At 32.0% G+C, this 15,019-nt stretch overlaps 1 protein-coding gene across 1 annotated transcript; it reads left to right on the top strand.

Annotated features, from left to right (window-relative positions):
* Positions 1 to 3,920: 3,920 nt before the first annotated feature.
* LOC119839170 (alpha-(1,3)-fucosyltransferase C-like) lies at positions 3,921 to 14,030 on the top strand. The gene is made up of 3 exons (XM_038365377.1): positions 3,921 to 5,001; positions 13,202 to 13,294; positions 13,702 to 14,030. The coding sequence occupies exons 1-3, from the start codon at positions 4,082 to 4,084 to the stop codon at positions 13,874 to 13,876; spliced, it is 1,188 nt and encodes a 395-aa protein (XP_038221305.1). The 5' UTR covers positions 3,921 to 4,081; the 3' UTR covers positions 13,877 to 14,030.
* The last annotated feature ends 989 nt before the right edge of the window (positions 14,031 to 15,019 follow it).

Below are 15,019 nucleotides of genomic sequence, written 5' to 3'. Positions count from 1 at the left end.
TATCCTTCTACTCTTTGTTTATTTATAAAAATTAATCATTAAATTTTATGCTAAGTGTGATACTCGAAGGGCTCGACTAAAGCCTAAAGACTTATTTTTATTCATTTTCGTTTTTCTGGAGAGAAAATCTTTAAAATTGCGAAATAATAACTTTTTTTTTCCGTAATACTCACCCACTTTGTCCGATGTTTGACATCAATTAAAACTTCTTAAAGAATCTTGAATTATGGCAATTTTCTATATATATAAAATTCTCGTATCTCAATGTAACTAACATTAATACTCTCTATTCCTCAGTAACGCCTGGATCGATTCTCATGAAATTTTGTGTGCATATCGGATAGGTCTCAGATTCGGCCAACGTCTATTTTTTCACACTCCTAAATGATATGAGTAAGCCATAATAGCGTTGCCATAATACCGGGCCAGCTAGTAAATTATTAAAATTTGAAAAACCACCTAAGAAAATCTATTTGGATGAAACCGGGTCGAGCAACGAGTTACAATTAAAAATATCATTTCAAATCGACCTGACTGGATGTCATTACACGCTTTTTATTAGCCTCACCTGTATGTTTGTTTGTAACCGACTTCTTTGGGCGCGATTTTGACCCACTTTAAACGGCCAGATTTCGTTCAAACTTTGTAGATTTATTGAGGACCGATGACAATACACTAATTTGATAAAATTATTCCATTTTTCAATTTGCAAAATATGATGGAAGCGTGTTTTTTAGTTTTTTTAAACTGTTATAATATTTTATTTTAATTTACGTCGGGTGAAACTCAAACATTTATTTATTCAATTAGACATCTTATAATAGCACTTGAAACGTCATAACATAATTTTAACCGTTACCACCGGCCATATTGTCCTTTGCAATCAATTATGACGTCACATAATTTGAATAATTCAGTTTTCGTCATAGCAGGAAATCAAATCCCTTAATGTACCGTTTTTTTTTTTCATATATATTTTTTTTATAATCAATGGGCAGACGTTTGACCAAAATCCCACCTGATGGGAAGCGGAGATGTGGTCTACGTGGGTGCACGTCTTCCAAGAAGGTTCCTATTCACCCTGGCTTTGAAGAGCTCCAGGTTGTATTGTCTAGGATATAGTGGCAGGGAGGGAATTCCATTCCTTAGCTGTATTGATTATGGAGGAAGTAATATTATATATTATACTGATGTTTTAATACCTGCTCACACGTTTTACGCTTTTTTTTTGTATAAATTATCATTGTGTAATACAATACACTACATAGTATAAAACAAAGTCGCTTTCTCTCCTTATGTATGCTTAAATCGTTTAAACCGCAACGGATTATGATGGGGATTTTTTAATAGATAGAGTGATTCAAAAGAAATATTTATATGTATAACATCTATTAAACTACTCCAAATTTAACAGGTGCAAAGTCAGGGGCAAAAGCTAGTATAACTATAAGGCGAATATCTTGAATACTTTCTCTACACAAAACCTATCACGATTTTATTTTATACATATTAATTTTAAGGATTTTAGTGTGTACAATTCATATAGTTATATTATTATCGACTTATCAGTATATTGATCGAAGATATTAAACATCATAATACATCGTATAAGATCCTATCATTCTTATTACGTTTTGCGTATATTGTAATAAAATAGTCATTATCAAATTTTAATATAATTGCACCATTCAGAATAATTATTTTACAATGTAATTTAAAACCATAATATGATATGCATAATTTTGTTCAATTAGTACAGGGGCTAGATTTAAAGTGAAAGACGTCATCCAATCAAGAAAGAAGTAAATAATTTAATATCTTTTGGTTTTTTTATCTCTATATCTACCTATGGTTTATTTATATAACCTCAAATTATAGTTCCGCATACATCAAACATTACAATACTTAGCCTGAATGTCTCATATGTTTATTTTAATAAGACGATATAATATTTCAAGGTGTTCTTACATCATATAATATTTTAGCGGTTATATTCTTGGTCAAGGTAATTTCATAATTATATAAGTGTACCTAATGATTTAGAATACCAGATCCTTAATAAATATACGTTCTGTTTAGAAGAGTTATGCGTACTTATAATAGAGGGAAATTTTTTTAAGAAAAGTAAAGAATAATATGTCAAAAAAAAAACATATTTCTTGATAATCGATTTATGTAATTTGCTAAAGTCGTATTCGCTCCTTCACAGTTTAACTTTCAAATAAGTTTATTTATCTTTTTTAATTTTCTTAATAATTAGTTTTTTCCGTAATGTATCAACTTGTTTCTCTGTTTATATTGAACTTTCTTTTTGTCTCTATCCTTATTATTTTTTGTACTATACTTTAATTCTTGCTTATTATATATCATTACAAATTTTGTGTTGCTCGCAAGAATTCGCTAATGGAAGAAATCACTTTGGCGATTCTAACCAAGATGATAAAAAAATAATGAAACATACAGATAAAGCTAATAAAAGCGTATTAAATGAAGCCTCCATTTGACACTGGATCTCCTATTCTATAAACAATAGAATCTTCTATAAATTAAATATATATAATAGAATATAATCCGAATTCTTGCACCTTAACCTATATTAATAACCTCAAAGAAGAGGTATGTCTATAAGTTTTTTTGTACATGTTAGACCATATTTGCGGATCGTGAATCGATTTAAGTATTTTTTTATTCATAGGTTTTAACCGTGACAGCGTAACACGCTTCCGCATTTATAAAGCTATTTTCTAACATTCGCAAGTACGCAAACCTGCAAGTACTCGCGAATAAATTCGCGTAGGATTTTTCCATACATGAGCGCATATGTACATGCGAGTGACCTTTATACTTCTATGGGTTTTAATTGCTAGACCACGGCGATGGTGACGGTCACATATTATAATCTACCACAGATTAAATAGGACAAAGACCACGGTGCCACGGGCCACGTTGAGTATTAATTGCCGCTCATTAAATTATTACGCTAACTCAGTTCCATCATCACTCATCAATGAGTGACTCATAACTACAATCATAATACGCGCTAGCTTTTTGTATTTTTCTTTCCTCCTATTGTTATAATTGTGAAGGAGTTTATAGATTATTATTAAAGTTACTATATAATATGATATTTCTAATACGTTTGTTTAAACCTTTACGAATTGTCAATACAATTTCTTTCCTCGTGTTTGTGAATTCTGTGTTTCTGTGAATTTCTGTAAACTGTGTTACGGTTAAAGTGGTTAATTAATATTTATTTATTTCAGCCAACTTAGGGCTCATCTTCACTAATATATAGAGGAAACTTTTGTATTTTTGTATGCTTTTTACCCATTAAAAACCTGCAACTTCACTGAGTGACATATGTATCACACAAACAGCTAGTATTCAACAAATACCTTATAGCTACATAGCGCTAACGTCATTATTATTTCAATCGAATGACATAACATATATTACGACGTGAAAGGTATACCTTTTTGAATTTTCCTTTCAAATATTAAGCCTACATACAAACATATTATAATGTTTTCATAATTCGTTAAACGTTTAATAAATAAATGTAATTAACCTTATATGTTAACATTACTATTATCTAATAATTTTTTACGTCATTGAGCTGGTGGTGAATTTAATTTGGCCGCTAAAATCGTACTGTCTATATTTTTTAAATTACCGCAGATTTTTTTTGAGGTAGTTAGTCTACACACCCAAAAAATATAATCTATTAATGTGTAATGTACATAACCTGTTTCTTGTTTATCAAGCGAGGCCAAAACTATTAATTATACTATTATTATTAATGATACTAAGACACGTTAAAAATGCTACAATTTGTCGTAAGTGAGACGTTTGTTATAATAAAATCACCCATAGCATTAATCATTTTAACCGTAACATGTAATATATACGATAACAGTTTACTGTCGAAGGCGCACGCGCACTGACGTTTGGACGCCGAAATGTTTACAATAAAAATCGTGTCGTGCTTCTAAAAATACATTAAAAGTGATTTAACATCCATAAATAATGTGAACAAGATATAATATGATGCGTTGAGTTGGTGAGCGTTACCTCTAAAACGATGTTAAAAATCTTGACCTGGCCAATTAGAAGTTTCTCAAGGATATTCATATTTCTAATACTTATTTATGCGTGGTCGCTACTATGTCTTTACAACAGCAAGCTGTATGACATTAGAGCTAAGCGGAGAGAAATACTGTCTTACACAAATCACAGGAATTTCAAATACATTCTCCAATGGACGCGGCGATTCAGCGCGCCTTTCGATTATCTAAGCGAAGGGAACGCGGCATTCGTAAAAAACAAATGCAATCACACAAACTGTTATGTTACAGATGACAAAAACTATTTCCTCGATCAAAGGGAATTCGACGCTATCGTGTTCAACGGTAAAGATGTCATTCACCTGTGGCCGTTTCAAATGCCCGCGCAGAGGTCCCCGAAACAGAAGTTTATATTCGGCGCGATGGAATCCCCGGATAATTTTCCAGCGTGTGACGAACACTTAGATGGATACTTTAATTGGACGTGGACGTACAAATTGGATTCGGATTTCCGATGGGCCTATATAACGATATTCGATTTGAATGGCACGATAGTTGGGCCGAATATTGGCATGAACTGGCCAAAACATATGGATGAAATTGGTGATGAATTGAAGACCAAGTTGTCACGTAAGACGAAAGCGGTAGCTTGGTTCGTGTCCCATTGCTCTACGCGGAGTCGTAGAGAGGATTTTGTGGCTGATTTAGATGATGAGTTGAACAGATATGGATTATCAGTTGACGTTTACGGTAGTTGCGGGACGCTAAGCTGTCCCCGCAGTGACGAGCGATCGTGCTTCAAAATGATCGAGGACAAGTATCACTTCTATTTGTCATTCGAGAATTCATTCTCAGAGGACTACGTGACTGAAAAACTGTTGACCGCTCTGAACAATTACGCGGTGCCTATTGTTTTCGGTGCCGCCGACTATACGAGGTAATATTAAATTATAGTTTTGTAAGTTTATAGTTAGCGTAGTTAGACAGCTGGTGGTTCGCTGTTCTGCTGAACGAAGAGTATACTACTATATCGACCCGGTCTTTTGTGGGGGTGTGGTACTTCCCCCATGTAAGCTGGCCCAATTAGTGCCGAAGCTTGGTCGACTCTCAAATAGAACGCAATGGATTTTACGGTGCAAAGGCCCTCGATCAACATAGTATTATATTTAAAGTATGTATTAAAATGAAACAGATTAGGCTAGTTAGGTATAAAATCAACATGTTTTTCTCATTATATATTCAATTACTTTAAATAACTTCGAAAAGCGAGAAGCTTCAATAGAGAAGACCTGATAAGTAACTATTTAATTACTCCAAAAACCATAGTTGACATTTCAAAAAATATCATGATAATGGTACCATGATACTATAATGATACATATGATAGCGAGAGTGAATAGGTTTCTCTCAAGCAGACATGTCACCACCTAGATCACTTCTACTTTCCAAAAGGTAGACCTGTGGTCTGTCTGCTTGATCTATGATAAAAAAAATCTAGGGGCTTTCCTGTTGTCCTTTATATTTTACAACGTAAAACTGTATTATTGTTATTCAGTAGAAACAACATTTTATGACCATTTCCATATGGATATTGAAATCTTTATTCACGTGTACAAAGGTGCAGCGGATCAATGTATCGCAGCAGAACTTAAAAATTGTCAATAAAGGATAATCAAAACATAAATATTCGGAGGAATGATCACCTATTTACTTCTCTATTATTTCTTTATTTCCAATTATGTTCGTTATGATTTAAATCAATCAGCGAAAAGCATTAAAAATAAATCTCCGGCAAGCGACACAGTCACGACTAATCACTAATTAACTAGACTCAGTGCTACCCCATAGCTAGTTAGTAAAATACATATTTTCTTTACACATTGTACTTCATAAATATATTCTAATATTAAATAATAATAATCTCGCGCCGCCCGACCGCCCCGGCTTAGCCCGTGGTATGTCTTTTCTCTCCATAAAAACCTTCCTTGTGACTAAACGTCAAAAAAGTATCAACCGAATTGGTTGGCGGTATATGTATATGGTGTTATGAATTTTGATATAAAAATATATACGTTTGCAAAAGGAATAAAAAACTTCAACTGTGAACAATTTAATAAATATTGCCAATTCATCAATTATTCCAATCGGGTCGGATCACCGATCGACATTCAGATAACATTATGAAGCCACTTCGTGATTCAATTCACGGTCTAACTAATGGTTAATACCAAAGCAGCCGTTTACTATTTGTTACCTAATTAAATTATTACCACTGTTACTTGCAACTGTAGCCATGTATGTATATTATTTCCTATTACAACTGAATAAGATATACTGATAGGATTTATCTATTTATTAATAAAAAATTTGCAACAAATAATACAGATAACATTTTTGTAAAGCTTGCTATATACATGGTTTTATGAACCTTTAATTAAAGGAATTGTGGTAGTCGAGCACGCTTCGGCACGAATTGGGCCAGCTCGCACCGGGGAAGTACCACACCTCCATAGAAGACGGGCGTGAAATAGCATACTGCTGTGTTTTGTTCGTTGAGTGGCGGAGCCGGAGGCCCATATCCCTTTCCTTACCCTTTCCATGCCTTTCCTACATTCCTCTTATCAATCCTTTCCTAATCCCTTTCCAATTTTAAGTCGGCAATCCATTTGTAGAGTCGTAAGGTCTGCAAACGACCTTACGCCTCTCCAAATGTTAATGGGCGGTGGTATCGCTTACGTTCAGGCGACCCACCAGCTCCATTGCCGACGGTGACATAAAAAAAAGGAAATTACAACATTGTAGTGATAAAAAATTAAAGAATTATTAATACAAAAGTTTGGTGCGTTACGTTAATTAAAACATTTAAATTATATTATATAATTTATTGAATTAAAACAATTCTTAACGACTTTAACTAGTAGACAAATGGTATAAGTAACATTGATGAAGGTCGATAAGAAAGACCACATAATAAGCACAAGTAATATATAATTAACCTTTGATACCACCTAGGTTATATTAAGAAGTCAATCAAGTCTTAACTCGTTCAAATATATTTCAAAGCTCCCTTTTGCTCGCACAGTTCCAGTCAACTAACCTTACATTAAAATAATGCATTAATCCGGTTGAATTCTGTATAGTGTATGAAGATTCAAACCACGAATAAACTCGAGGATATAAATAGTATTCATAAAGTCAAAACTCAAACATTTACCTATTCATTGAACTAGACTCCCTTAGAAACGCTTTTATATCGACACAATACAAAATTTTTAACAGCAGTTCACAAATGAGTTTCTACAGAGAATAGCCCAGATAATAAGAATAGATGTTTTAAAAATCATGTAATTTTTTTATAATCTATGATAATAAGTACGACAACCTATGACAATAATTACCAAACAACTTTGCTTCTAAAGCGAAATCATAGTATGGATTTTCATCTTCCATAATATATTTACGAATTCTATAGTAGGCGCTATGAATTAATACATCACTACATAGTATAAAACAAAGTCGCTTTCTCTGTCCCTATGTATGTTTAAATCTTTAAAACTACGCAACGGATTTTGGTAGGATTTTTTTAAATATATAGAGTGATTCAAGAGGAAGGTTTATATGTATAATAACATCTATTAAACTACTACGAATTAACGCGTGCGAAGCCACGAGCAAAAGTTACTTCATAATATACTAGCTGCGCCCCGCGGTTTCACACGCATAAGTCCATATTATTATTCATATTAGGAATATTGGGATAAAAAGTTGCCTATATGTTATTCCAGCTGTCTACGTACCAAATTACATTGCAATCGGTTCAGTAGTTTGTGCGTGAAAGAGCAACAAACGCACACACATCCTTTCAAACTTTCGCATTTATAATATTAGTAGGTTATTAAATGTAGCACTACTGAATCCTATTACCAAAACGTATACCTTGACGCATGAATGAATCATTCAATTTTGAAAGCCTGTAATTTCAAGATATTTTCAATTAACAAAGTCGCTTAGACAGCAAGATTTTATACTCTTTATTTAACATTTTACAGGAAGTATATTTAATGAGTATTCACGTCAACCATTGTTCTATAAATCAATCGCCAATTAAGCAAATATAATTAATTCCATTTAATCAAAGGATTTCTATCGTAAGAACATAAATAAGGACAAATGAAAGATCATTGTACAGACTATATTTATTTGCTATATTATAATAACTAGATTCTGCCCGCGACTTCGCCCGCATTAAATGCGGAGAAGTTTTATGGATGTTACACATATAAACGTGCATTTTGAATCACTTTATCTATAAAAAAAAACATCAAAATCCGTGTGTAGTTTTTTAAAATATAAGCATACATACATACATACACAGGGACAGACGCGGGAAGTGGCTTTGCTTTAAACTATGCAGTGATTACTTATTTATTGTAAACTAGCATTCCGCCCGCGGCGTTGCTCGCGTTGTCACGGGTAAGATAGACTCGGGGGTTACCGGCAAAGTTCCCGTTCCCTTTTGATTTCCGTGTTAAAAACTATCCTATGCCCTTTCTCGGGTCTAAAACTATCTCTGTACCAAATTTTAAACCTAATCGGTTTAGCCATTCTTGAGTTATAAGTAGTGTAACTAACACGACTTTCTTTTATATATATAGATAAAAAATTTAAGATGTTTTCGCATTTTGCTCATGTAGTCCTGTTAAATAAAATATAAAGTATATATTGATAACATCAATCGAAATCAATTGCTACTCGCTCTAAATTCTTTTTAAACAGGTCTAGTCGCTTGGCCTTGAAAGCGGAACCGTTTGACAGATTATATAGCGTTACGAAAGAGGACCGAGATACCAAATTATAATTAATCCTTATTATTCTTATATACATTCTTATATTTGAACTAGCAGTCACGTTCTAGATTAAATATTAAGTCTTGTAAATATTTAACCCATAAAACGCTACAAGAGTTATAGAATACTAGCTGTAGCTGTGACGCCAAGGTCACGCGTGGTACCCGGGTAAAAAGTAGCCTATACTAATCCAAACTATAATCTATCTGTGTACATTTCATACAGATACGATAAGCTGCTTCCGCGTGGATGAGTTACAAATATCCATCCATCAATCCATTCATCCATACTTGTCACATGTCGTGAAACTTTTGATTCTTGGACGATGTTTTCCTTCACCGTTGACGTTATGTAAAATCTATAATATTTAATATAAAATCTATATAAATAAAAGCGATCGTCATTTGTGTTGCAAAGCTTAATAACGGATCGACTAATTCGGTCATTTTTTAAGCTTTTGTTATAAGGAAGGTTCACATGGTGAGAAAAACGTACTACGGATGCAGCCGGGGTAGCCAGCTAGTCGTATATAATTACGACAAGTAATAAAATTCTATAGATTATTTGTTATTTGTTATCGTCTATTGCTGCTTTATTTATTATAATTTATTAATACAATCATATCAAGGCCTTTTAGAAACGTTATCTTTGGTCCTCTTTTTGCTTTTTGTTTGTTTCCTTTTTATGTTGAATCTTATTTCAAATGTTATTTCAGTTTCATGTTAATTCATTGTTTAATATTATTTTATTTAGAATTGTAGGTATATGCTTGTATTTTTAAAATAAAAATAAATAAATATCTAGCTTCAATATTCAAACTTCAACTTTATATAAAAAAAATTAATACCAACCCTAGAGTTTTTAATTATTTATCAGAATTACCTATATTCATAAGATGTTATTCATTATCCACAAAAAAGGTTTTAATTACGAGAAAAAGGAAATTATATATTTTATCTACAATACGTCCATATCGTTAAGTGCTCTGAAAACCAAAACTAAATGGGTGAAACGTCAAACCTGCAAATCTCAGAATTATAAAATATTCCATATATTTAATTTTTTAGTTTTATAGCATTGAAAATGCTTTATATATGAGAAATTTTGAAAGAATAGAAAAAATTTGATCACGTGGCAGGATCCTGCCTCGTGATCAAATTTTTCAAAATTTCTTATTCCATATATTTTCAGAATATGAAATAGCTCTTAATTAAAGGAATATGGTATAGCTCTTAATTAAAACCAATTATTAACCTATGTTAGGAAATAACAGAGTAAAATGTATTATCAACCGAAATCAAATAAAGATGGAGGTTACCTATTCGACTGTATTGTTTGACTTTGTTACCTTCAAACTTCCGACTAGCTGAAACTATTTGCCTGATTCTTTTTTATTTGAAAGTTGCTCCCTACCGCGTAGTCCCGTTTAAATTTGATCTAGTTCTGACAATTTAACCACGGATTAGTTTATTGCTAACAATAATACTTCAAATGGCATTCGTCTCGTAGTTAACACATAAAGGTCATTAATGTTTTTATGTGAACTCAAGCGTTTATTTATCCAATTAGACTCTTTATAAAAGCATATTTGATAGCATAACACAGTCTTAACATTTACCAACGACACGGAAAGCAGTTTCTACAGAGAACCGCCGGCAAGAAATTCTGTAGTTGCTCTTTTTATGTCAATTCAATAACGTCAATTTTACATGTTAAATATACTTAATAGTACCAAAGAATTCCAGTGGTTCTTAAGCGATAAAATTCCATGGATTTTCATCTTCCAAATATTCATTAGCGCTATTGTGGGCTTTCTGAAGTAATAACATTTTAACATAGTATTATTTTAAATAGAAATGTTCCTAATTGAATCGCATAGCATCACAAAACACGATCTAAGACCCTCGAAGTTATTCAAGTTCTTTGGTAAGAGCATAATACATACTATTAACAAAACGAAACATAGTTTTGTGATAAATAACACTTATTTAAAGTACATAACTCTTACCTCTTTGACTTCGAATCTTATTGTAATCTGAGAATAGTAGTTTAATTGTTGCAACCAATTGACACTCTTGATTTTAAGTTTCATAGCACTGGAATGCTTTATAAATTCGATATTTTATGGAATAGATAAAATTCTATGACGAATATATATTAATAATAAATAACAAACCGACTAAGGTTGAGCCAAAGATGAGTAGACATATTTTTTTATTTATGCCGCAGATTCGGCATAAAAATTATAAAACCTAAATCATTTCTCAATTAGTTATGGAAATGTAAATAAACACAATATATTTTTAAATCAATGGCTATTTATAGAAGGTATCGATTGATATGTAGTAGCTACTATAAATTGCGTGAAATGTTTCAATTTAATTAAGAACTAAAATCAAAGAGTAGTTAAATCTCACATTTCGCACATATTTGCTATAGCAGAGAATAATAATTCTCTATACATTTAGTGTTGTATTCTCATTTGAGCTTATAGTTCATAAGTAACTAATTACGCATAAAATACTTAAACAACAAAACGTCGTAGTTTCTTAAATATTACATCCCTAATTAAACGCAACCGAAATTTACCGCACAATAATAAAAAATATCGGCCCTTTTGTCTATGGTAACATATCTCATATCTAAGTATATATGTATGAAACTTTTCTCTTCCATTTATGAGCTGTTATTGAGGTTCGTTTTTCAAAACAGCGCTAAAAAGAATTCCGTTTAAAAACACATATTACCTTGAAACACGATACATCACCAGTCGCTTCCCAGTCACCTTTACACCTACGTATAAAATGCCGCAAATGGAAACAAAGCATTTCACACCTACCTTAAGTGAGGGAAACAATATGTGGGCCTGCACTCTTTTCAAATATCGAACTACGTGTAGATTTTCCTTTTATCAATGATACGCAGTTTTATAATCAACCACTCCAAAACGAAGGATATTTACTGTTCTTTGTTCAACTTTTTTAGATTACTTCGTAAGTTTTTAACTGTTGTCATCTGGACCCATTTTCGAATATGAAGTGGTATTTCCCTCTAAGGGATGCCGCTGACCTTTTTTGTATAAAAATATTGTACCTATCGCACAGAATAAAGGAATTGCGTATTAGGTTGAAAATATCGAAGTTCATTGTAATCTGTTGTTATTAGCATAATATTGAAGAAATTCATACCGCCTGATGAAGTTCTTGCCTCGTATTAAATGTTTTATTTGTTTTTGGTTTTATTTTTTGTTATAAAAAATAAACAGTCGAATTGAGGCCCTACTGTTTTGAAGTCGGCTGAAAAGACTTATTTTACTACTAGGTTTCGATCGGTTTATAAATTAGTGTTTATTAGTAGTTTTTTATAGTACCAGCTAAGTTCGTAAAATTTCAGACACAATTGGCTAGTAAGTGAAGCAAATAACTTCGTGTCCGAGTTACGAAAGGACCCAATAATGGTTGGTACAAGAATTTACCCTGACCTATCTCTTTATCCGACACAGCAATTTTACGTTTATTAAACTTGTTTTTATAGCGAAGGAATTGTTACTGGCCTATTTACGAAAGGTGTTGGCGACTCAGTATTGAATAATATAGAAAATACTAGTTGTTTTCGTTGGATCTGCACGGGGAGATCCACGATAGACGGATGAAGAAAAATAGTTTGTAAGTCACTCAAGACTGCAACTTTCTACTCCAAATTTGTTATACATTCTCTGAATGTTAAAGAACACTTGCACGCTTAATCTGTTCGGGAGCTTTATTGCCACAGACAGACAGATAGACAAACAGACTCATCAATTTATTGCACCCCTCTTTTTATACAGGGAGTTAAAAACGTAATAGCAACGACGTTATAACCTATTTGCGTAGATCAAAAAACATAACATTTTCTTTATCTTTAAATTACTGCAGGGTGCGTCAAAAGCAATTAATTAATTAAGTATACTCCGCGGCCTTGCTGTTTCTAACCAATTTTCACAATTTCAAATATTGTTTTCGCGGCTAAAAGCTGTGCCATTCACCCACCAATACATTAGTAATTCTCGTAAGTTCGTTTGTTTTCAAAATTTTTTTTTTCTTTTCAACTTCACACTAATTATATTTTTTGTTTGTTACGTCACAACTTTCAATGGGTCATCTGATTTTGAAGATTTTATTCGCGTCGTATTAATTTGGTCTCGATCTGACAAATTTAAGGATGATTATTGTTAAAAATAATATTTATTTGTTTAGTGCTCGACTTTCCGAGTTTGCTCGACTCTCCCACACAACATGTTTTTACTTTCAGATTTGTGCCAGAAGGCAGCTACCTCAACGCAAGAGAGCTAGGACCAAAGAAACTCGCGCAAGCAATAAGTGACATTATCGCAAACAAATCCAGGTGAAGTTAAAGTCTAAATATTTTTATTTTATTCATTCGACTAAAGCTAATATCCATGAAACAACTTTTCAAACTGACTCTTGATTAGTTTCTCCCAATCTCGTTTACGAAAATGTAAAAGTTTAACCAATTGAATTAGATATAAATGGGATGACCTAATAATTGCTTTCTTAGGTTTAGTAATTTTCCTTGAGCTGTTTGAGGATGTACAGAACCCATGTAGCAACCCTTATTATCTTGCTAGTTTTCATTTGTCATATTTCACTCAAAATTTTGTGTTTAAATAAACTTAAAATATGAAGAAATTAATTTTCAAAGTTAGTGCCGTAATTTTAGTTTATTCGTTAAAAAAATAAAATATACATTCTAATCATAGAGTATACATTATTTTATTATCTTTTTTTCAGGTATTATGACTTCTTTCGATGGCGCAATCATTTTGTGTACAAAGGAACGGATGAAGTAGACGTGTGCCACCTCTGTGACATGTTAAATAACGAACAAAAAGTAAATGAAATGACTGTGTGGCAAGACTTCCGAGTATGGTGGAATGGAGCTAGATATAAAGAGAACTGTTTTTAAAACCATAACCACAGATAACGTAATACTGTACACATAATCTAAGTATGCCTGCAAAATCCGCTAGTCCTACTGGAAATCGATGGATAGACGTTCTACCGTCTAATGAATAATTAAAATAAATGAAAAACAGGAATGAAGATTTGAAATTCGATTTTTTTTTATATATAAATAGCAGCCAGAGCGCAGATTTTTTTTAGAAATATTTGTTATACCTTCATGGTTGCAATGTATAATCGAAATTACCCATTTTAATAACCTATTTTTATAGATGTTTCAATTCTAACATGGAAAGCAACTTATCTGTAGGGTTTAAGTGGTTCGTATTTGTATCCGACAACCACTTTAGTTTTTCATACAAATAATGAAAAAGTGTTACAAGCTACAATTGGTGATTATATCCATTATCAGTGTGTGTGTTCTATTCAGATACCGGGTAACAGATTTCGCGCCCCAAGTGACTGTTTTTATTAGTGTTCTATTAATTGACAAACATAGAATTTGATTTGAGATGGGATTCATTTGGCACCTACGATATAATTATATTATGTTTTTTACTTTATTGAATTTAACACCAGACATTTAGTTGACCATGATGATAAATACTTAAATCTTGTTGAAACTTTGTCAAGGCAACATCCATCTCACTTATCTTGAAAGTATATTATCTTGTATAAATACATCTTAATGTCCGTGCATTTTATTTAAATAACTATCTAACAATAAGCTATTTACGATTAGATTTTATAGGTGCTGCTAAAGTATAAATTATATGTGATACAAAATATGTTTTATACAAAATCACGATTGCGTTGTTATGGATTTTGATTTATCTATTTATTTATTCTTTATTGCTTTTTTTAACAGGAGAGAAAAAGAGAGAAAACATGATTGTATATTGTGTAAAAATATTAATTACATAATAAATTTTAACATTTTTTGAGGTTTTATTTCAATTTCGGGCCCACTTTAATACAAATAGCTAATGAATCAAAAATCAAATTCAATGTAAGAACATGGATTTTTTTTTCAAAAATAGGTACTTTAAATTTAAAATTACATTTAATACTTTACTTTAAACACAATATTTTTAAATTTAAACACAAAAAAAGAATGAATGAATTCAGTTAGAGAAGCCTTTTGGAA

This window comes from Zerene cesonia, unplaced genomic scaffold, assembly GCF_012273895.1.
Source record: "Zerene cesonia ecotype Mississippi unplaced genomic scaffold, Zerene_cesonia_1.1 Zces_u009, whole genome shotgun sequence".
Classification (NCBI taxonomy): Eukaryota; Metazoa; Arthropoda; class Insecta; order Lepidoptera; family Pieridae; genus Zerene; species Zerene cesonia.
Note: the sequence above shows the minus strand (reverse complement) of the source record. Positions and strands in the feature narration are given on the sequence as shown.